The sequence below is a fragment of the Myotis daubentonii genome, chromosome X (genome assembly GCF_963259705.1).
Source record: "Myotis daubentonii chromosome X, mMyoDau2.1, whole genome shotgun sequence".
In the NCBI taxonomy this organism is placed as follows: domain Eukaryota; kingdom Metazoa; phylum Chordata; class Mammalia; order Chiroptera; family Vespertilionidae; genus Myotis; species Myotis daubentonii.
The window spans coordinates 130616027-130639434 of NC_081861.1; the positions used below are offsets into that span (position 1 = coordinate 130616027).

The 23408-nt window shown below is 38.5% G+C and overlaps 1 protein-coding gene across 3 annotated transcripts in view; it reads right to left on the minus strand.

The window, feature by feature from the left end:
• NHS (NHS actin remodeling regulator) overlaps positions 1 to 23408 on the minus strand; it is a 347582-nt gene that overhangs the window by 12302 nt on the left and 311872 nt on the right. For 2 of the 3 annotated variants that reach the window (XM_059678457.1, XM_059678459.1), the window contains exons 4-6: positions 6878 to 6940; positions 4647 to 4839; positions 1785 to 1916 (exon numbers count right to left, since the gene is read on the minus strand). In XM_059678457.1, coding sequence (XP_059534440.1) covers positions 1785 to 1916; positions 4647 to 4839; positions 6878 to 6940 — 388 coding nt within the window. The remainder of the gene's footprint in view (positions 1 to 1784; positions 1917 to 4646; positions 4840 to 6877; positions 6941 to 23408) is intronic. The other variant, XM_059678458.1, reaches the window with a different exon arrangement.

A 23408-nucleotide genomic window follows, 5' to 3' on the forward strand; every position in this document is an offset into this window, starting at 1 on the left:
TGGTTCAATTGCCGCTCAGGGCACATACCTAAATTGTGGGTTCAATTCCCAGTGAGGGGGAGTATGGAAGGCAAATGTTGATGTTTCTCTCATACATACATTTTTTCTCTCTCTCTCCCTCCCCCTCTCTTTAACATCAGTAAAACATATCCTTGGGTGAGGATTAAAATAAAAATAAAAAGTTAAAATGCTTTGGGGAATCTCTGTCTCTGCCTCCCCTCTCTCTAGATATAATTATAGATTATTAGATAGATTTAGATACAGATATACACACACTACATATATGTATGTAGTATATATATACTAAGATAAGATATACTTTTAGATCTTTTGTTAATTCTCTTTCTTCAATATCAAATTACTTTGTCCCATATTACTTTGTCTGTTTTTTTCAAACTAAAGTCCATTTTATCTTCTTGGCCACTATTCATTTTTTTTTATTTTTTAATATAAACATAATGAAATAAAATATTAGAATTCACTATCCTATGTAATAAAAGCCTAATATGGTAAGCGTCTGGTCGTTGGTTGTCTGTTCAACCAATCAAAGTGTAATATGCTAATGATATGCTAAGGCTGCTAAACAGCTTGCTATGATGTGCACTGATCACCAGGGGGCAGATGCTCTGACCAGTAGGTTAGCTTGCTGCTGAGGTCCAGGCAATCAGGACTGAGCGAGACAGGCTGGACATGCCCTGGAGCCCTCCCACAGTCCTTCCTCAGCTGGCCAACCTCCCGCATCCCTCCCTGGCCCAATTGTGCACGGGTGGGGTCCCTAGGCCTGGCCTGCACCTTCTTGCAATCCAGAACCCCTCAGGGGATGTTGGAGAGCCAGTTTTGGCCGATCCTGCAGGCCAGGCCAAGGGACCCCACTGGTGCATGAATTCGTGCACTGGGCCTCTAGTAAGAAATAAAAGTCTTATTTACAAGAGATGATCCACTAATCTTATATAATAAAAGCCTAATATGCAAGTGTCTGACCATTTGTTTGACAGTTTGACCAGTCGCTATGATGTGCACTGATCACCAGAGGACAGATGCTCTGACCAGTGGGTTAGCTTGCTGCTGGAGTTTGGCTAATTGGGACTAGGCAAGAAGGGCTGGACATGCCCTGGAGCCCTCCTGCAGCCCCTCCCTGGCCCTGATCATGCACTGGTGGGGTCCCTCAGTCTGGCCTTTGCCCTCTCACAATCTGGAACCCCTCGGGGGATGTCTGTAGGCCAGGCCAAGGGACCCCACCAGTGCACAAATCTGTGCACCAGGCCTTTAGTAATAAACATATGAAGAGATATCCTAAACACATTGAACAGAAAACAATAGGAAAAATGTCATCAAGAATATCATGTTATCATTATTCAATATTTAATTGAGTATCCTTGAAATTTACCTTTTTAATTATTAATGTCATAAAAGTATCTCTTCAAATAAAGGTATACTTTTTAAAATGAATCTTCATTGAACCTTGTTACTTTATTTATAATTTCCACCTTCATAAAGCTTTTAAAAATTAGCAAAACTAACTGAAATATAATTTCAACCATAAGACCTGAATGTATATGCCTAAATCTATAAAGTCAAACCTTCTCAGTCAAAAACAGAAACTTAGAATGCCATACAACCTGGCTTGCCGAACACAGGACAAATAAAAATCTTTTCAAAACCTTTACAAGTTACAGGGTTGACTTTTTCAAAGGAAGCTGATTAAAGGTTAGGTGGTTTCTATTTCATCTCCTTAAAATCGGCACCCAACAGAATGTTAACCATTAATAGTTTTAATACCACACCTATTTCTTGTTGGACTCTTCTAGGGATACCAGAGATGGTTTTCCTCCTCCTCAGTTTTCGTCTCCGCTGTAGTACAGATTGTGAATGAACAAGAGAACAGCGTATACTAGCTTCTCTGTCAAAACCAACTCCTGCAACCCACAAATAAATCTCATTAGCCTTTAGAAATTGCAAACACATTTTCATTTGCTTGGAACACAGTGATATTTATTGAAGTAAAGGAAGAATTTGAATCAAGCCTATAAACAAATATAAGGGAGCCCTTATTCAGCTCTTATTTAAATTATGCTGCAGTACATTAAGCTTTACTTCTGAATGCAGCTCTCCACAACAGCTTGAACTGCCAAAATTAACAAGAAAGGTAGGAAAATCAAAAGTAAAAGGACATAAAAATAACATCAAAGAATAACCCTCATATACAAATGATGCTTTAAGGACTTACACCTTTAGTTACTACTATTTACTGGTCTATTTCTGGGCTCTCTGAATCTGGTATCTATACATAGTAGATCCAGAGCCAAGATGTTAACCCAAATTAGTTCAGCTAACATATCCTGGCCCTTCTCTTCATTAAGTGCATCTTTGTATTTTTCCTCTGTACCCACTATGCCCACCCCCTAAAACACACACATGCTGAAAGGAAACAACAGCCTAGAGATTTGTTTTTTTATTTATTTTTTTGTTTGTTTTTGAGATTTGTTTTTTAAATCATCATGTATAGTATATCAACATATGTGTAACTCCATCTATTGAAAAAAAATCCGCATTATTAAGTGTTATACCTAGTAACTGTCTACTTTCTTCTACGGACTGAAATGGACACTTTTTGGTTTAGCACCAGTGTCTTATCACTATATAATAAAAATACAAGGCAGTCCTCAGTTCTGTACTTAAGTGGATCAACTATAAATAAAGCTGGAATTCCCAATATTTACAATGTGTTTGCCTTGGTAAATACAGGGGGCGGACCATGATACCTGTTAGTTTCTCTATCCATAACCACATTATTGACATAGTATATGCATTCCTATCCAATCTAGAACACTGAGGAAGGAGGTAAAAACTTAAACTCCTCTGGCATATGTATGCACCATGTATTTTTCAGAGTGAGCTTTGCCTCAGGAAGCCATGATAACAAAAGTGCTTTGGAATTTGATTGTCTCATCATTTATCCTGATTGTTAAGTATGGGGCAGGATGGAATGTTAAACCTTGTTGAGCTATATAATGAAGCAGTTTGATTTTTGCTTAGCATCACAGTGACAACAGTTTCTAGAACTCACTTTGAAAAACCTGTATGATATATCACATGATGAATAATTACAATATTATTGGAGAATTTGTACTAATGGAATTTTTCTTTCTTAATTCCAAACAAAAATTAAAATTCTTCATTCTAATCATAATAATTATAGAACACAGAACATACAGACACAGACACTTTGTGTTATATGGGCATAATCAACAACTTGCTCAGTAAAGCTCTTGAAATCAACAGATAATCGACTTTAGTCTGAGCATTCCTGAAATAAAGCAGAAGGAAAGATCTTCCCCTTTCCTGAATCACAAGACCCACAATCAGAACTAAATTTGAAAACAAGATTTTACTTACAGTGCCATGAAGAAAGCAGGTGCTGCTAATAATCAGAGGTCCCCAGAACTGAAAGTTAGTTTATGAGGATGTCAAAGTGATCCATTTGACAGCTGAACTCCCCTAATCCATCCCATTTAGATCATGGGGATCAGATACATATTCTGAGAATAATTTATTCTATAAGTTGAATAGGTCATGAAGAAAATGAACCACCAACTCACAGTCAGCTGACCAACTAGTACTCCTTTTTTATTTCAAGAAGGAAATAACTATGCCAAATACAAGGTCATCATTTGATCCCCACTTTATGTGAGAGAAATTTGAGTGGGGTTAATAATAGCTGTGTCCAAATTTCATCTCACATAACATGCAATCTGTAGTCATTTGGTATAAGGATGAAAAATCAGTCATAATATGGCCATTTTGAAATTTTCAATATATAAATAAGTTAAAATATAACTATTAGAGAAGTTTCAAGAAAGCCCAATAAATAGGTCATTTAATTTCCATCTTTGAAAGTTAGAATATTTTATAACATTATTTTACTTACAAAGATTACCAGATCCAATTCTGGAATTTACAATTGCTGCCAATAAACTTTTCCAGAAAAGCCTGGACAGGCTTGCGTTCAACCTAGAGTCTAGACTAATAGTCACACTCTCAATACACAGGAGGAGGAAAGTAGAGTGCACAGAAGACAGGCTTTCTGGTTTTAGAGTAGAATTCAGCTTTCATCTATGAATCCATATATTTTTAGGTCAAAAATCCCTAAAATCACTTCAGAATTCTAAACGATCTTTTAAACAAGCCTATCTTCATCCTAGGAAGCATGCAAACAGATTTTATACTTGGTCTACAGGATCATTACTTGCAGTTTTAGGAACCCAGGGTTTGCTTTTTTGTTGTTGTTGTTGTTGTTGTTGTTGTTTCCTGCTGTACCATGCGTCATTATAATACAATTAATCACTACTGCTTTCTCCATTATTTCAGTCAGCTATGGCCAAAGAACTATTTGATGAACTTTTGTTTCCAAAAAGAAACTGCTAATCATTTACATAACAAGGGGCCCAGTGAAACATATGCAAATTGATGTTCAAAGCCTGACAAAAGCATATTGAACATCTTCTGAGTTGTATTCTGTTAAAAAGGTATTACTTGTTCACAAAGCAGTATTCTTAATTAGTACCCCCAGCAGCACAGGTTTTGAACACATTTACTACACAGAATATTCTGACCCAACTTCCCCTAAGAAAAGAACAGAACAATACCAGTGACATTGATGGGAATAATGCAAGAAGAAATCACTTGAGCATCTTGTTTCATCTTCTCCTCTGGTGTCGGGAGAGGTAGTGCTTTGCTCCAGTTGGTCTGCTTGTCCAGTGTGGAGGGGATATTGTGTACTGGGTTTTTCGGCCTTTGTCCTAACATGACATCTGTATCTTCATCCTCCGGGGGATGGGACTGCAAATGTAATACATTGGGACTCAACCATCAAGGTTTATATAAAATCGCACATATAAGGAATTTCACAGTTTAGTTAAGAAAGATTTGGTCAGAAATAAGCTTTTAGGTCAAAGGAAGAATTCATATAAATAGTAAACACAACTAATTGAAAGTTATAATTTTAATAATAAAGTGACACAAGAGGAAAAAGTAAGTTAAATAAACATGCTTTTCAGGTCAAATGGAATTAAGACAAGAGACAAAGTAGCCAGAAATCCCCAAACTTCAATCTGAAGAAAAATGTAAGTCTCTAACCCAGTAAGAGGTAGATCTACTTTCTTGATATCCATCTTGCCATAAATTCCTATTGAAAGTCTTGAGAGCTCTAGATGCCTAGGGTCAAACGGAGGAGATGATTTGGATGCCTATGAAACATTTTTGAAAATGTGCCAGGAAACCTGGAATCACGAGACATTCCAGAACACATCATGTGAAGGACAAACCAACCTAACCTGAGAGACCGGATTAAAACACAAGGAGTTATTTCACTCCAGGACTATGGAGTTTGTGAATAACATTTAACAAACACTATATGCACATGGAAAAGCAAAAGTGAAGAATCTCCCCCCAGACAATAGTGAAAAATATAAATGGTGTTGGGGGAATTCAAATGGGTTTCTTTTTCAAATCTGGAAGAGTAAAACAGTCCTTGTTTATTATCTTTCAGTTTTGCAGTGCTAAGCTTTTCTTCCAGCTGTGTAGTTAGAGGCCTTGACTTCTATAGGACATTTGAAAATTCTCCAATCAGACCTTTGATAGATATTAATATTGTCTGATTTGATTTCAGGTTTGGGTTCCTAGCCCAGATTATTAAAAAGGCCCCATCCCAATTTTGATTTCAGATTATTAAAAGACCTAGTTTCCACTACTGAACCTAGTTTTATGTCTTTCCATAATTTGGAGGAAGGCAGGTTTTGTAGAAAAAATAATTTTTCCTTTTGTTCCAGTTAGATTTTAATAATATTCTGTCCTAAAGTCAGGACCATTAAAAATTTTTCTCATCTTCATATTTGGAAGCATTATGCCCTGTTGACGTGACTCAGAGGATTTCACATATTGCCAAATGAACTGTTCTTAAGTCCCCTTAAAGAGAAGATTCCAGAGCCAGTTGTTTAAACTAACCCCCAACATTTGCTTACCTTGTTATAGGTATCTTCAAAGCCCCCTAATACACCCAACAGGATAAGATCCCCACTTTGAGAAAAATGTGTTTGCCATGAATGTTTTAGTAAAAACATTGCAACTTTCTTTCTCTCTTCAGCTTTTGTGCAGACTCCCAGGGAAGTGAAGTTGGAGCTCAAATAAAGTTGGAGAACAAAAGACTTTGTTTCCTAGGTAATTTCCAAAAAGAAAAAAAAGTTTGGTGCATGCAGAAAGAGAGACAGAAAGAGACAGAGAGAGCACAAGAGCTGGAGAGAAACCCCCACCACCAATGGCCACATTTTGTAGGTGATTCCTTCCTTGAATAACAATGGACTGGGAAACAAAGAAAGAATAGTGACCTGACTGCAGGCTCTGACCAGCAGCCAAAAGCACTTTTTATTTAATGGTGACAGAGACAATTGACTGCTAGAGAATCCTTTTGTCCTGTTGTCTGTTTGTTTGTTGTTGTTTTTTTATTTGAGAAGATGAACCTTTATAATTTTGATAAATATAAGGAAGTGGAATTTCTTTCCTCGGAACTACAAAGTCAAGGAGCAGTGTTAGGTGATGCTCTTGTTGAACAGAGCCTTATTTGCAACTTAGGGGTGTGTATGTGTGTGGGGAAGTAAATGGAAAGGAAAGTCAATGAATGGCATGGCTGTCTAAATCATAATTCAAGTTAGGAAATTTTAATTTTAATTCAAGTTAGGAAAATACCCACTCTTTAAATTGATTTAAAAGAATATCTGTGTTAGTTAGAAACAACAGAGTTTGCCACAAAGTAAAGAGAAGAAAGTGGAAGTGTCTGGAGATAGTGGGATAGGGTGCAATGGAATGTTTTCAGAACCAGTACCTTTCTACTCCATGGGGTCATGTGGCAACACTCAGTGGGGGAGGGCGAACGGGTGCTGTTAAACTATGAACATGAAATGCAAAAAAAAAAAAAAGAAAGAAAACAATTAAAACATGCACACAACACACTGTATATACCCTGGTTAAGACAAATCTATGATATTAATGAATGAATGTAATGGGATAACATCTTCCTTCCTCCCTTTTTCCTTCCTTCCATCCTTCCTTCATCTTTATTTTATGAGAAGTAGCATAAATAGTGGTTAAGAGCACAGGCTCTGGAGCTAGACCAAGTTCAAATCCTGGCTCTACCACTGATTTGCTACATAACTGGGACAATTACACAACTCTTCTAAGATCAGTTTCCTCATCTGTAGGGTAGAAAAATAACAGTATCTACCCTCCAGGGCTGTTTTGAGGACTACATGAGTAAATATCATAATAGACTTAGAAAAGTCCTGGCACATAATAAGCTCTATATGTTAGCGTCAGCTACAACTATCACTATTATTACTATTATCCCTATTTTGTAGCTGTAAAGATCTGTGAAATTGTTTTTGAAATTGTAACTTTCTATCTTTCAGATTCCAATCCCATTTTCTAATTGGGAAAATAATGAATTATTTTCTTTCCTTAGAGTGAGTTTATTTTCCTATGAACTACTTGGAAGAAAATTTCCTGTTAAAAAATTCCTCCTTTAGGCTATTCAGAATTTATCTCTTCCTCATATTCATTGACTGTATTTGATGAGCATGTGACCTGTGCAGTCACACAGGACCCCGCAATGAGAAGGATTCCACACTTATTTCACAGCTGTCACTATCTTGAAATTCTTAGTTTTTGAGTAAGGGGCCGCATTTTCATTTTGCACTGGGACCCACAAATTATGTAGCCAGCCTTCTTTGGAGAATAATCTGGTAACCAGAATCCACTTTTCCGTATCTACTAAGATGTTAGAGCTCTTTTTAAATTTTAAACCATGTCAGCGTTGGATTCAATTAGGCTTCTATTACAGCACTTTCCATGTAGCATGGCTTTAATGTAACATGAATTATCCCTGATGTGTCTTTTTTCATTTATTAAGTTAAAAATTCCTAGAGGTCAGGAGCTATATTTCATTTTCCTTTCAGTCTTTCATGATGCCAACAAAACTCCTCCTCATTGTAAGAGCTCTAACAAACTATTTGTAAACTTGAATGATACCAGCTCTGTGCTTTTTAACAGTGATGGGAAACCAAAATAAAGTAAGGGTCATACTCAAGATCTCAGGAGGAATCAGGTGCCACAGATTCCAAGAGAACTTACCACCTTAGTGCAAATAGGTGAAATCAAACAGAGGAAACCACAAGTAACCCTTGGTTCCATCAGTGGCATGGTACTGACGTATGCTGGTTCTAGTTATTCTTAAGCCACTGGCGTGCATGCATTGTTGTTCATTAATTTTTAAGCAGAGCAAATGCCATCTCCTCAGACATAGTTAATTTTGATCTATATATTATTTAAGACAAATGATTTTGTAGGGTCAATGGCTTCCCCACTGAAAGTGATCATTTGATAGATATGGCATATGTGGCCTGAGTTCAGACACTTAACCTGGCTCTCTCATAAGAAGCAGTCACAGATATTGATGTGCAGGTCACAAGTAAGACACTGGGGTATACAAAATAGAGAGCAAACTCATGGAAGTAAGAAAAAGGGAGCCTGACAGTAAAACCTACATGGTAAAGGAATTTGTTTCCAAGAAACCAAAGGCTTTGGTGTCTAATGAAAGGATTTCAAAAAGTCAAACAGCAGGAAACTGCAAGGCAGAAAACATATTAATGATATTAATATATTAACTTTGGTAACTTGTCTTAAATCTCCTAAGTCACTTCTCCTGTTGAGTATTTTTTTCAGGAGTGAGAGATGAGGAATGATTTTTCATCTGTTTGAAAAAAAAACCTATCCCATTAAACAAGCATGGGGTAACACCTGGAAATGACTAAGGATAGTAAGTCCAGAGAGAGAGAGAGAGAGAGCTCAGACTGTTCAGTTTGGATCATCAATATGAAGTCAAGGTCTCCGTGGGTTACACTCCACAGAATATTCCTTTTCAACTAATCATTCTCTTGATAGTGACTCCAACCTCCAGTTTGTGAAGGATGAAATTAGGTACTCTTGAGCTTGTCTGTGAAAGGATTATGTTCTTTGGCTCTACCACCTAGACCAGTGATGGCGAACCCATGACACGCATGTCAGAGGTGACACGCAAACTCATTTTTTTGGTTGATTTTTCTTTGTTAAATGGCATTTAAATATATAAAATAAATATCAAAAATATAAGTCTTTGTTTTACTATGGTTGCAAAGATCAAAAAATTTCTATATGTGACACGGCACCAAAGTTAGGGTTTTTCAAAATGCTGACACGCCGAGCTCAAAAGGTTCGCCATCACTGACCTAGACACAAGCACTTGAGTCCCTGCATATGGTCAGTTGATTTAGAGTATTTTGATTCATAATATTCAAATAGGCTATGGTTTTATTTCTGCCATGAATTAGTAACTGCCTTAGTATAGTGTTTTAAAGCATCATCTTTCCTAGGTGTTTGGTCAAAGGAGGTAAAATTGCTCTGATTAGAATTTTATGTGATGAATGCAATAATCAGTTCATAGAATTTTTTTTACTAAATTATCTATGAAATAAAACTGAAAAAGTACTGAAACCTCAGGGCATCTCTGCATGGCCCAGTATGCCACTCCTTAATGGGTGCAGATGGATAAGGTTAGGAAAAGCTGCATGCTGATCATACTTGTATGCACTAAATTATTCTTTAAAGGCTCCTTTTAAATGAATCCTATTGCTTATTTTGGTAAGACTTGTAAGGGCAGGAACCATTTCTTGTTCATAACTGTATTTCTACTGCCTCAGTAATGCTCAATAAATATTTGTTGTACTGCTAACACCCCCATGTTCCTGGCATACGAAAGCAAAACAATCCTCTCTAAAGGAATAATATTGAATTATGTCCACATATGATTGTTCAGTACAACATTATCAAAGTGAAAGATAACAAGGCAAGGAGGAGACAAGACAGCATGAGCAAGAAGCATACCAACAACAGATTATAGAAGCAGACCCATAGGGACTCCTGATTTTGGAATTACCACTCCATGCAGGAGTAGCAGTGAACTACCTTGGCTTGCCCAGAATAAGTGTGTGAAAAGATTATTAGACCACTCATTCATTCATTCATTCATTCATTCATGAGCATTTCTTTGATGAGGGTAAAAATCAGCCCCAGTGAAACAAATAAATTAAAAATAAAATCTCCCTCATGAGTATATGCATGCTTATTGCATAATTCTTTTTTTTGTCATTACTTATTGCATAATTCTTTAGACTTTTCTGTACTTTTGAAATTTTTCATAATAAAATGTTAGAGAAAAAAATGTCTCCTTCCTTTTCCAGGCTCCCATTCTGACCTTCCTACCACTGATTTTGAGAGGCCTCAGACTTTAAGTTGCACCATTTTAGAATCAGCCGCTACCAGTTATGCCCATCTTGTCCCCGACAAAAGATGCTTCTTTGATACTTTCACCCTATTCATGTTCCTGCTGGCCTATCAGTTATACTCTCAAATCCTTTCCCTAGATTCTCATAAATCTGCTTCAACAAAAGCTAGTTATAGTTATGGCGGGTGTTCAGAACAAGAAATAATAGGCATTATACTCAAAAGCAGTCAAAGACATTTCTTTGGTGAATAACAAAATACATTTTCCAAACCCCAATATTTCTAGTGTTGTGTATAAGAAAAGTTCATTTCTTCACTTTTGTGGCTATTTCTCCAAAGATCTCAAGATTTTCCCCATCCTTTCTCTTGCTGCCAAAAGAAAAAACCATCCCTCCACATTTTACTTTATTTTTGGTTTTATTTCATATACTGATGGGGTTTATTTTGTTTCAGAACTTTCCAAAAGACATCTGTTAAAATGTTGTGGGTATTCCAGCAGGAAATGTTTTGAAAAAATGGCTTTGGCTCATGATCTAACTGATACCACATGGCACTTATAGCAGTCGACTTTCAGAGCTGATTTATTACTATCATGCTGTCTTAAACATGAAAAATATTTCTAGAGAATGGATGCTGTGCAAGAAAGCCCACTGCATGGGAGAACATATTTGCCAATGTTATCTCTGATAAGGGTTTAATATCCAAAATTTACAGGGAACTCATACAACTTAATAAAAGGAAGATAAACAATCAAAAACAAAACAAAACAACGGGCAAAGGACCTAAATAGACACCTTTCAAAAGAGGACATACAGAAGGCCAAGAGACATATGAAAACATGCTGAAAGTCACTAATCATCCAAGAGATGCAAATCAAAACAACAATGAGTTACCATCTCACACCTGTCAGAATGGCTATCATCAACAAATCAACAAACGACAAGTGCTGGAGAGGATGTGGAGAAAAAGGAAGCCTCCTTCACTGCTGGTGGGAATGCAGACTGGTGCAGCCATTGTGGAAAACAGTATGGAGTTTCCTCAAAAATTAAAAATGGAACTCCCATTTGACCCAGTGATCCCACTTCTAGGAATATATCCCAAGAAACTAGAAACACCAAATAGAAAGGATATATGCACTCCTATGTTCACAGCAGCACAATTTACAATAGCTAAGATTTGGAAACAGCCTAAGTGCCCATCAGCAGATGAGTGGACTAAAAACTGTGGTACATCTACACATGGACTACATACTACACTGCTGTAAAAAAGAAGAAACTCTTTGCAACAGCATGGATGGACCTGGAGAACATCATGCTAAGCGAAATAAGCCAGTCGGAGAAAGATAAATATCACATGTTCTCACTATTTGTGGAATATAATGAACAACATAAACTGATGAACAAAAATAGAGCTGGGGGGATCATATTTTAGAATATAATAGAAGTTATTTGCATATTTTTAATATTTCCTACAACTTTTGTGACATCATACTATGTTAGTACAGTTTTGGTAATATTATTATACTCAAAATCCTTTTTTGTTTATTGCATGTAATATTATTATATTTAAGATCATTTTTCATGAATAATTGGTGTTTACTGTATGTAACATTATTATTTTTAAAATAGTTTTTCTTGAGATATTAATGTTTATTGCATGTAACATTATTACATTTACAATCATTTTTCTTGAAATAAAAAAGTACCCATTAAAAAAAAATGGATGCTTTGGTACATTTAAATACAAGAACAAAACATTAGTTTGAAGACGACCAATGCAAGGCACACTGGGTTCCTAGTGAGGTGATCTGGGGTCTTATTCTCATTCTATCCTAGGGCTTGTTTGTCCACAGACCAAGTCCCCACATTTCTGCACATATTATGACCCATCTGTGAGATGGAAGGGGCCTTGTTTGCCTCATTTTTTCTTCACTGGAGTGTTTATATGAGTTGTACATAAATATGAAGTACTTTGATCCTTCTGAAGGCTTAAAGGAGTCTGGCAATACCTTCTTCACTTATCAGTGTTGCTGTTGTAATTGCACAGCACTTTTATTCCCTTGAAACTGTCTCAAAGTCTCCTACTAGCTGACACTGTATTCTTGTCTTCCAAGCATGCTTTATAATATTTTTAACTCATACTGTGCTTCTCCCTTTCCTTTCTCCTCAACTCTAACATTACCAAAGTGAGCAACTTGGGGCGGGGGGCGGATGATGAGGTAAATAGAAGTTCAGGGCATATCCTATGCTTTCTATGTCCCAAGTCTTTTTTCCATTTCCTGGTTTATGCTTTGGCAGTCAGGGCCTTCATGCTTATCCTAAGGACCTGAATTTAGCAACTCCCAAGTGCTCAAACCCTTCACACTGCCTTGGGAATAAGTGCTTACTGGGTTCTTCTTATAACCACACTAGTGGCCCAGTGCATGAAATTCATGCACATTGAAAGGGAATTAATTAGAGGATGTGAGTGTGAGGCAGTCCACCTTTCTGAAATTCAATGACATGAATTTTAGCTATTACTTTGCCAAATAAATGGAATTTACAGATATCATTTAAAAGAGTATTCAGCTTAATATTAAAAACTCTGGCTACCAAGTCAGGTCTGTTTTCAACTTTTTGCCAGCATTGTAAATTGTTTGCAATATCTGCCCATTTGGGGCTGCATGTCATGGTTATGAATAAATCAGGCTTGCCATACTTCGTTACAATCGCCATAACATCCTGATATCGCTGCTGCATATTTCTGGGACTACCCTCAAAAGATGATGGAAGTATTATCATTTAACCAATCGGGACATTGTCATTTTCAGATCTAGATTTGAGACAATCCATCAAACCACTGTATTTTTCAACTCTCAACTTAGATTGGTTTGCTTTGATGAAGTTTATCCGATTGGCCTCCATTTTTTAATATGAATCCATGATAAACTGTTGAGTTAATTTTCCTGCATTTAAAATAGGATTGAACATGTCCCTCACAGAGATGAAATCCATTATACTGCATTTGTGTGACTCGTGTCCTTACATTTTGTCTAGTATTATTGTCAATTTCACTGTTGTCTCTGAGCCTTAATGCAATATCTGATCCCCAGCCTTTTTCGCCATGTGGAAAAAGAATAGGATATGTCATTGCATCTAATGTAGGAAACAGGATATTGATTTGTTTCATTTTAGTGGCATTTGGATTATTGGGATCTGGTTTACAATGAATGAGCAAGTCCCTTTCAAAAGGAGGTTCTCCATCTTCGTTTCTGAATATGACAGCAACCTCGGTTACACGGGGAGAATTATATCTACCTGGGTCACTGTTACGATCATATTTATTTTTTTAAAATATATTTTTTATTGATTAAGATATTACATATGTGTCCTTATCCCCACATTCCCCCCTACCCCCCCCCGTTCATGCCCTCACCCCCCCGTTGTCCGTGTCCATTGGTTAGGCCTATATGCTTGCATGTAAGTCCTTTGGTTGATCTGTCCCCCTTACCCCCACCCTCCCCTACCTTCCCTCCAAGGCCCTACAGTCCAATCAATGCCTCTCCGTCTCTGGATCAGTCCTTGTTCATCAGTTGATGTTGTTCATTATATTCCACACATGAGTGAGATCATGTGGTATTTATCCTTCTCTGACTGGCTTATTTCACTTAGCATAATGCTCTCTAGTTCCATCCATGCTGTGGCAAATGGTAAGAGTTCCTTTTTCTTCTTCCTCTTCTTAAAGAATACCTTTCAGCATTTCATATAATGTTGGCTTGGTGGTGATGAACTCCTTTAGCTTTTTCTTATCTGTGAATCTCTTTATCTGACCTTCAATTCTGAATGATAGCTTTGCTGGATAAAGTAATCTTGGTTGTAGGTTCTTGCTATTCATCACTTTGAATATTTCTTGCCACTCTCTTCTGGCCTGCATGGTTTCTGTTGAGAAATCAGCTGACAGTCGTATGGGTACTCCCTTGTATGTAACTGACTTTTTTTCTCTTGCTGCTTTTAAGATTCTCTCTTTGTCTTTTGCTCTTGGCATTTTAATTATGATGTGTCTTGGTGTAGTCCTCTTTGGATTCCTTTTGTTTGGGGTTCTCTGCACTTCCTGGACTTGGAAGTCTATTTCTTTCACCAGGTAGGGGAAGTTTTCTGTCATTATTTCTTCAAATAGGTTTTCAATATCTTGCCCTCTCTCTTCTTCTGGCACCCCTATAATTCTGATGTTGGTACACTTGAAGTTGTCCCAGAGGCTCCTTACACTATCTTCATAGTTTTGGATTCTTTTTGCTTTTTGCTTTTGCGGTTGGGTATTTTTTGCTTCTTCATATTTCAAATCTTTGACTTGATTCTTGGGATCCTCTTGTCTGCTGTTGGATCTCTGTAAATTATTCTTTATTTCAGTCAGTGTATGCTTAATTTCTAGTTGGTCTTTTTTCATATCCTCCAGGGTCTCACTAAATTTATCAGTGGTTTCCATAAAATTCTTGAAAAACCTTATAAACGTGGTTTTGAACTCTATATCCAGTCGTTTGCTTTCCTCCATTTCTGTCATTTGTGACCTATGTCTTTGTCTCCGCATTTTTTATGCTTCCCTGTGTTGGTAGAGTGGTTTTGTGTGCTAGGTGTCCTGTAGGGCCCAGTGGCTCAGCCTCCCCAGTTACCTGAGGTGGACACTCTTGGTGCACCCCCTTGTGGGCTTTGTGCATAGTCTTGTTGTAGTTATGCCTTGATTGTTGCAGGTATCAGTGGGAGGAATTGACCTCCAATCCAGTTGGCAGTGAGAATCAGTTGTGTCTGCAGTGGGATAACTTCTGTGCTGAAGACACCCTTCTGGGACTTGCATCAGTGGGGCTTTGGTGCTCACTGAGTCTGCCCCCTGAGTGTGTCCCTTATGGATCTGAGGAGTTGTAATCTGGATGGTGCCACTCTGACCACTGGGTACACTGGCTCTTGGATCTAAGGAGGTGCTAATTTAGCCTCTGCCTGAGGTTACCCAGCAGGAGCTATGAAGAGATCTGCAGATTCCCCTTCCTTTTTTGGGGTTTGGAGGTGCCCAGATGAGGCCCAGCTGTGAAGCAATGAAAGATGCTGTGGGGCCTTGGGCCTTCTCTTGGAAGTTCTGGGTCTGTCTGGCCCAGCTGCAATTTGTTAGGTAATTTTCAGGTTGCAAAAGGCCAGGGCATTCATATGCAAAAGCCTCTGCTGCAGCCTGGGTGGGGCGGGGTCTCAGGGAATCAAAGGGCGGAGCAAGCAGCTATGGTTGATCTTCAGCCCTGCCCTAAGTGGCCGCTCGTCTCATTGTCCCGGTAATTGCTGCAAGCACCTCTGAGGGAAAGCCGCCCTCATGTTCCGAGTTCTGCCCACTGCCAGACAGTCCAGTTTCTCCCCATATGAGCCCTGGGTCCCCAGAGACTTCCCGGAACCGGAGTTCAGAGCAGTCGGGAGCTTGTGACTCCCTCCTGATTCAAAAAGACAGCCGCATCCTCAGGCCCCAGCCCCTTTCTGTGAGCGCTCAAGCCTCCCCTTTCCGCACGCGCTCAAGCCTCCATACCTCTGCACTTTACTTCTGCAGCTCCTCTGAGTCTCAGTGTGCTTTTGTCTTTTCTTCTAGTTGTAGAATTTCCACTCAGCCAGCTTTCCTGTAGTTCTGGATGATGTCTGTTTTGCTCTTTTCGTTGTATTTTTGAAGTTGTTGTGGGAGGCAGCAATTGCTGATGTTCACCTATGCCGCCATCTTGGTTTCTCTGAGATGAAAGGTTTTCTGTTATGATCATATTTAATCGCCATTGTTACTTCTGTGGGAGTAATACCTTTTCCTGCTGCTTCAGATTGGGCTTCCTTTTCTACCTCATGTAGCATCTTGTACAATTTTGTTAATTAATTTATTTCATGCATGAGGTTGTTGATGTTGATCATGAGTCTGAGCAGCCCTGGTTTTCTGGCATTGCTAATCTTTTACTTGTAGCTTCGGCTGTATCCAAAATATAGAGCTGAGCAAACTTCTGAGAAACACCATCCGAAGGATGTAAAGTTGCAGTACAGTGATAAACTTTTATTCTAAAACAGTATAGCCCATATCCTTATGGCGATGCAATATTTGCACCCATGGATGTAAAAGCAAAAGAACTATTTATGGAATGGATATTTTCTATGAAATTTTTACTGTCAGAATCATCGTTTGTCATTAATCTTTTTAAATATGCCAGGTAATCTGGAAAAAATATATATTTGGACAGACTTTCTCTTTGCTACAACATCAAGTAAATTTCCCATTGGTGGTTTTTCATCAGAGAAATTTAGTGATAGGCAAAATTCACATCTAACAGTCATTCCACCACAACTATGTTTGAAATTGCGTCCTCATGTACTCCATCGTTGCTGAGAAGGCAGTACCTACCAGTAGTGGTAGTACTTATTGATGACTATTCTCTAGACATATTCTGTCATTGCCACCACCTTCTTTCAACTTCAAAGGCACGTTGGTCTTTAGACATTGTCTGCAACAACGCTGGTGTTTTTCGGCATCAGAGCGACATTTTTCCAGTAGCTGGTATTCAGATACATTCTGTTGCAGGTGCCGCCTTCTTTCAAGATCAGACGCACGCTGTTCTGCAGACATTTTATGTCGATAACGCTGGCTTCTTTCAGCTGCAGAGCTATGTTGTATCAACAGTTGTTCTTTAGACATAGTCCCACCTCTCTACTGTCACGTTCTGAGATGCAGGTGAATGAGAGTCTTGGCTGTCAGGCCACTGAAAGCTGTCTGACCAATAGCTAATTCTGGCTGATTCTGTGGGGGTGTGACTTCCTCCTTTTTGCTGTCAGTTTCCACAGCTGTGATGAGGAAGCTGGAGTGACAGAGGGAGCCATGCCCTCCAAGCCACCCTCTCTCTCGCTCTGTATGTCCAGCAGCCTCCTGCTCTGCCAAGTCTTCCAAACCTCCCACTCTCTGCCTGCTCTCCCATTCTGCTCTCCGCTGGTGAAGGTCCGGGGAGACTGTGGGCGTGGCTAGGTGTGGCCGGCCTCACTTCCCGGGGCCGACAATGGTCCCAGGAGCCCATGGCTGCCGTTGCCTCCCAGGGCACTTGACACCTGCATATGCAAATTAACCTGCCATCTTTGTCAGGTTAATTTGCATATTCACTCCTGATTGACTGGTGGGTGTGGCTTGTGGGCATCACGGAGGGGCAGTCAATTTTTGTCTTTCTCTTTTATTAGTATAGATTATACATTAATATCTATTTAAAACATGAAAATGCATAACTAATCATACTGGGGAAAATGACCTTATTATTGATAAGTCTGCTTTTCCAAACCACACCTTTATTTCTCTTCCTTAACAGATATTGCTACCATAAAGTCCTCAACTCTCCAGATAAGTACTTTGCAAAAAAAACCCCAAAACATATAAAATATGGTCATGGGGGATTTTAACACCCATTGACATCAATGGAAAGATCTTCCAGACAGAAAACCAGCAAGGAAACAGCAGCCTTAAATGACACAGATCACATAGATTGAATTGATATCTTCAGAGCATTTCACCTCAAAGCAGCAGAATACAGTAGGTCCTCAGGTTACATTGGAGATCTGTTCCTACAGCGTGACGCAACGCAACATATCACGATTTTTGCTGTAAGTTGGAACCCACCTACAGAAGCACCTACGTCACTCACATGGAGCACATACACAGCAGTAATGAAGTGAAACAGTAAAAAAATAAAATAAAAGAAAGATAACAATTCCTGACCTTTACTTGTGGTAAATAAATAATAAAAAATATAAAGCACATATGTCGAAATGATGGAACTTTTTTTTATAAATAAATGGGAGATAGTGACGTAACCACAAAACAACATATGTCGACTCCAATGTAACCCGAGGACTGTCTGTATACATTCTTTTCAAGTGTATATGTAACATATTTGGTTTAGACCACACGTTTGGACACAAAATGAGTCTCAAGACATTTAAGAAGACTGAAATCACATCAAGCATCTTCTCTGAGCATAATAGTATGAAACTAGAAATTAATCACAAGAAAAAAAACTCACAAAGATATGGACACTAAATAACATGTTACTAAACTATGAATGGCTTGACAATATTATCAAGGAAGAAATAAAAAGATACCTTGAAACAAATGAAAATAAGAACATAACAACCCCCCCCCCAAAAAAAAAATCTATGGGAAACAGCCAGAGCAGTCTTAAGAGGAAAATTCATAGCATTGTACACCTATCTCAAGAAACAAACAAAAATCTCAAATAAACAATCTGACATTACACTTAAAGGCACTAGAAAAAGAACAACAAAAAAAGCCCAAAGTGAGTAGAACAAAGGAAATAACAAAGCTAAGAGCAGAAATAAAATAGAGTCTAAAAAACAATGGAAAAGATTAATGAAACCAAGAGCCAAATAAACCAGACACAAAAGAGTAAGCTCCCCTTCATTTTATTTTTATTTTTTAAAATATTTTTATTGATTTCAGAAAGGATGGGAGAGGGGGAGAGAGATAGAAATATCAATGATGACTGAGAATCATTGCTCGGCTGCTTCCTGCACACCCCACACTGGGGATCGAGCCCACAACCCAGGCATGTGCCTTTGACCAGAATCAAACCCAGGACCCTTCAGTCCACAGGATGATGCACTATACATTGAGCGAAACCAGCTAGGGCCATGCTCCTTCATTATAGAATCCTTCTATAATAGATGATAGATGTTTTGAGTATAATATCAACCCCCTAGTGAGCAGACCTTGAAGGGCAATGGCATTGGTGCAGTTTTCATTCAAAGGGAGGCTTTCTGAAATACAGTATATTAACTGCAAAGAATATTTATTTCCTTTTGATCTCAGTTGGAATTGAACAAAAATTATTAGGGTGATAGAATGCAAAATAATTTTATGTATTTTAAAGTCCGGGAACACTTTCTTTAATAGCAATTTAAATGTGCAGAGCATAACAAAATTGTATTTTGAGGCATGTGTGGAAAGTAGTTCCTGCATGAATGGAAAAGAGTGCTCCCAGGAGGCTAGGAGAACACTTCCTGCTGCCACTCTGTTTATTCACAGGAATTGCTCTGGACTGTCAAGAAGAACACAAAACAAGGTCCACTGGACCATGATCACTGTGATGTTGATGCCAGTGAGTAGCTTATTCATCCCCTGTGGCCAGCTTTGCTAATTAGTAGGGTTACTACCAAGGGCCACTTAGTGTCAATCCTCGAAAGTTGCTAGCACCAAATAAAAGTCATAAGTGGGGAATTGGCAGGCTAGGCTTTGAAGTGCAGGGAAAGGAAGAAGACTTTGAACTGCTACAAACAGCACAAATACACTCATCCAAATTGCAGGAGCTGGCAGCATGAGTCCCAGAACAGCCCAGAGATTCAAGGAGAGTTCCTTCCTCACCCTCTATGCCAGGAGTCCTCAAACTATGGCCTGCGGGCCACATGCAAATACAAATATTGTATTTGTTCCCGTTTTGTTTTTTTACTTCAAAATAAGATATGTGCAGTGTGCATAGGAATTTGTTCATAGTTGTTTTTTTTTTTAAACTATAGTCCGGCCCTCCAAAGGTCTGAGGGACAGTGAACTGGCCCCCTGTTTAAAAAGTTTGAGGACCCCTGCTCTATGCTTTGCCCTCAGCCAGGGGCTCCCAGGGTGTGTGGAAACTGAAGAGATGTTGCACATTTAGTCTCACTCTAAGTGACACTTTTCCTTCACAACTCAGGTCAGATATGGCAAAAGCCCAGTGGGCTCATACTTGACCTTATCACAGGAAATTAAAAAAAAATACCTTCTCACACACAAGCCATGCACATTCTGTTTTAACTTTTACCCTGTTTCCTTTTTTTTTTTTCCTTTTTTGAATCGACACTTTTTGAGTGTGGCTCTGTGAATGTTATCACATAGACTCACGTAATCCTACCACAATCAGGATTCAGAACATTGCCATTACCCCGAAAAAGGCCCCTGCACTATCCCTTTATAGTCAAAGTCTCCTCCCATTCCTAGCCCCTGGTACCCACTAATCTCTTTCTCCATCACTACGGTTTTGTCTTTTTGAAAGTGTCATATAAATGGAATCATACCTTTTGAGACTGGTTTCTTTCATTCAGCATAATGCCTTTGAGATCCATCCAAGTTGTTGTGTGTATCAGTAATTCATTCCTTATTATTGTCAGTAGTATTCCATTGCCTGCTTATACTTTGAACAATGAGTTACTAGTAAATGTCTCAAGCATGCAGGAGAATGTCAACCTGAGAATATTCTGTAATAATGTGTACAGAGAAGTAATTTTATTGGCTGTTCCACAGCCAGGCTAATGTTTCAAAAAGAAAGAATTCCAAAACTAGAATCTGCAACAAAAATATTTCTTTATGTCTCAGAATACTTCATATAAACCAGACTCATTGGCTAATGCTTTAGGTAGTTACTGTGCTGGCTATTAAGATGTCTGACAGCTCTAAATCTGTTTTTCCATATTCTACATTTTTATGCTGGGACTCTGCAAACATCATTTCTTCCTCACCAGCTACATTCTGTTAGGTTCTTCCCTGGGAGTGTCAGCTGTTTTCTGTAGTTACTATCTCTGTGTCACCTCAGTTTTCCATTTATCATGTCAATGTTATAATACCTCCATTTAGAATTATTTCTGTTAAAATAACTGGTATGGTTTCTATTTTCCTGACTGGACCCTGATTGATAAAATACGTGCTACCAGGCTTTCACCCCTGGTTTGCTTGTATCATAGGCATCTAAAGTACTTGTTCCTTCTGGTTTCTCAGTCCAATGGGAAAGTATGAAGCAGTATGATGTTCTGTGAGGTGTCAAGACAATAATGATCTCTGCAGTTTATGGCAGAGAGCAGGAGTGCTGACGTAGTCTCAAAAGCAAAGTGTTTCTGGTGACCCTTGAAAATGGTTATAGAGGGGAAAAGTATTTGCTGGGCTCAATAGCTGTATCATTGCACATGCTAGGTGTTGTGCTGATTTGCTCCAAAAAATATCACATTGAAACAGCAACTACAATGAAGGTCACAAGCTATTTGCAGCCAGTCTCCCAGATCCATCTACCTTCTGCAAAGAGCAGACAGGTAAGTTAAATGGAGAGTGTGACAGGCATCACCATTCCTACAATCTTATGTTTGAAACTAATGTCAGGTTCTTCTCTCCCTACTATACTAAGAAAAAGCCTCTAGAAATTGAAGAAATTAACCCTATCCATTCATGGCTGGTATTTTCATAAAGCAAGGCTCTTTCTGATCATGTTACTTCTGTTCCCTTCAATAATTTCCTATGCCCATGGAATAAATTCAAACTTTTTAGTCTGGCATTCAAAATCCTTCAAGATCTGGTCTATTGAAGTATTGTAGCCGAAACAAAGTATCTGTATCCAGGGATAAGCACTGTACTTTCTCCTCCCTCTGTGTGCTTGCTCTCATAGTTTCCTCAGCCTTTAATCCTTTTCTTCCCAGCATTCACATCAAAATTCTACTCCATCCTTCAAGGCCTTCCCAAATGATACCTTTACCATGAAGTTTGATCCTAAAATCCAACCTCATTCTAACACCTCACACCAGTTACACCTTATAGTCAGTACCATATAATTTCCTTACATGACAGATTTTATGTCTCACTCACTTTTGTATTCCTTTAGTACTTATTGATAGTAGCTGCTCAGTTGTTGCTGTTGTTTTTCAAAATGAAGGAATAAATAAGAGGCCACAATGGGAGAGAGGGCATTCCAAATGGAGATACTGCTTTGAGAGTGCAGGATATTTTCTAGATGAGTACATATAGTTCGGTTTGACTGAGGTCTAAGGTCTGTGCAAAGGATTTGTGGGAAATCCATCTGGAAAGATAAGTTAGGACCAGATTATACAGAGGCAAGAGAGTAGGACTAAGCATTTGAACATTTCTTTAGGCAGAATGAAGCAATTGAAGGCTTAGGATTACAGAAGAATTTGTATGTCAAAGGTTCTCCTACCAAGGTTAGAATTTTGTTACTGGTTTAAGGGAGCAAATTAGATGTGACAAAAGGAAACACCTAAGCTTAAGCAAGAGAGACTGGGTGGACAAAACCATTTTAAGACAGGTCATAAATCAACAGAATACTTCTGAGAGAGCTTGCAAAACTATGAAGATAGTTTATAAAAGCAAAACAAGACCTGTCTAGGACACTGTGGTGTGTATAATTCTTTTATAGTAAAGGAAAGGCCCCGTCAGTGTTTCTCAGTCCAAGTTCTTATAAACCAATAGAATATCAAACATTTCTAAATGTGGACCTATGGAGAAAGGGGAAGGGAGGGGCTGAGTAAGACTAAGATAGAGCTGGTGATGGGAGAGTGAGGCAGTGAGAAGGTCTTTATCCCACGGAAGGTCAAATACTATCGAAATACCATTTCTGCCAGCTCTTGTCTTTAATCTTCTTTCCTGACTCAGAAGTCCATTCTCACTGTTCTGATTCTTCTGTAAATTAGTTCAGTTTTTCTACGAAGCTGCTTTCTCTTAAGGTCAATTTTTTTCTTCTAAATATAAAGTGGAAGAGTAAACATAGTCACTGTTTATAATTCTGGAATATGACCAAGAAGGTCTGGGTCTTAGTTTGAGTGATTTCCTCCATTGACTTACGAAGAAGGTTGTTGGAATGTCCCTTGTCTTCCAAATGCCCCTCCTTGGTAAGAAGAAAAGTATGATTTGACAGACTTTTCTTTTAAAATCCATGGATGCCACAGTGGTATGTTAGAAAACCATTATCAGGATATAAAATAATAAGGAATCCCTAATATTCTTTCCCAGCTACTTTTATCAAGTCAGACAAGGAATATAACTGTGGACACAATACATTGTAATGAGTTAACTGTCAATCCTGATGATAAGGATTTAGGCCCCAGTGTTCCTCTGGAACCTGATCAACTACTGGCATAGGGCTCCATCTTATGTAAAACATCTTCCTCCAATACAACTAGACATTCTACCCCTCAATCACTTATAAGGCTGGGAGAGGGACACTTGGTGAGACTGATATATATATATATATATATATATAT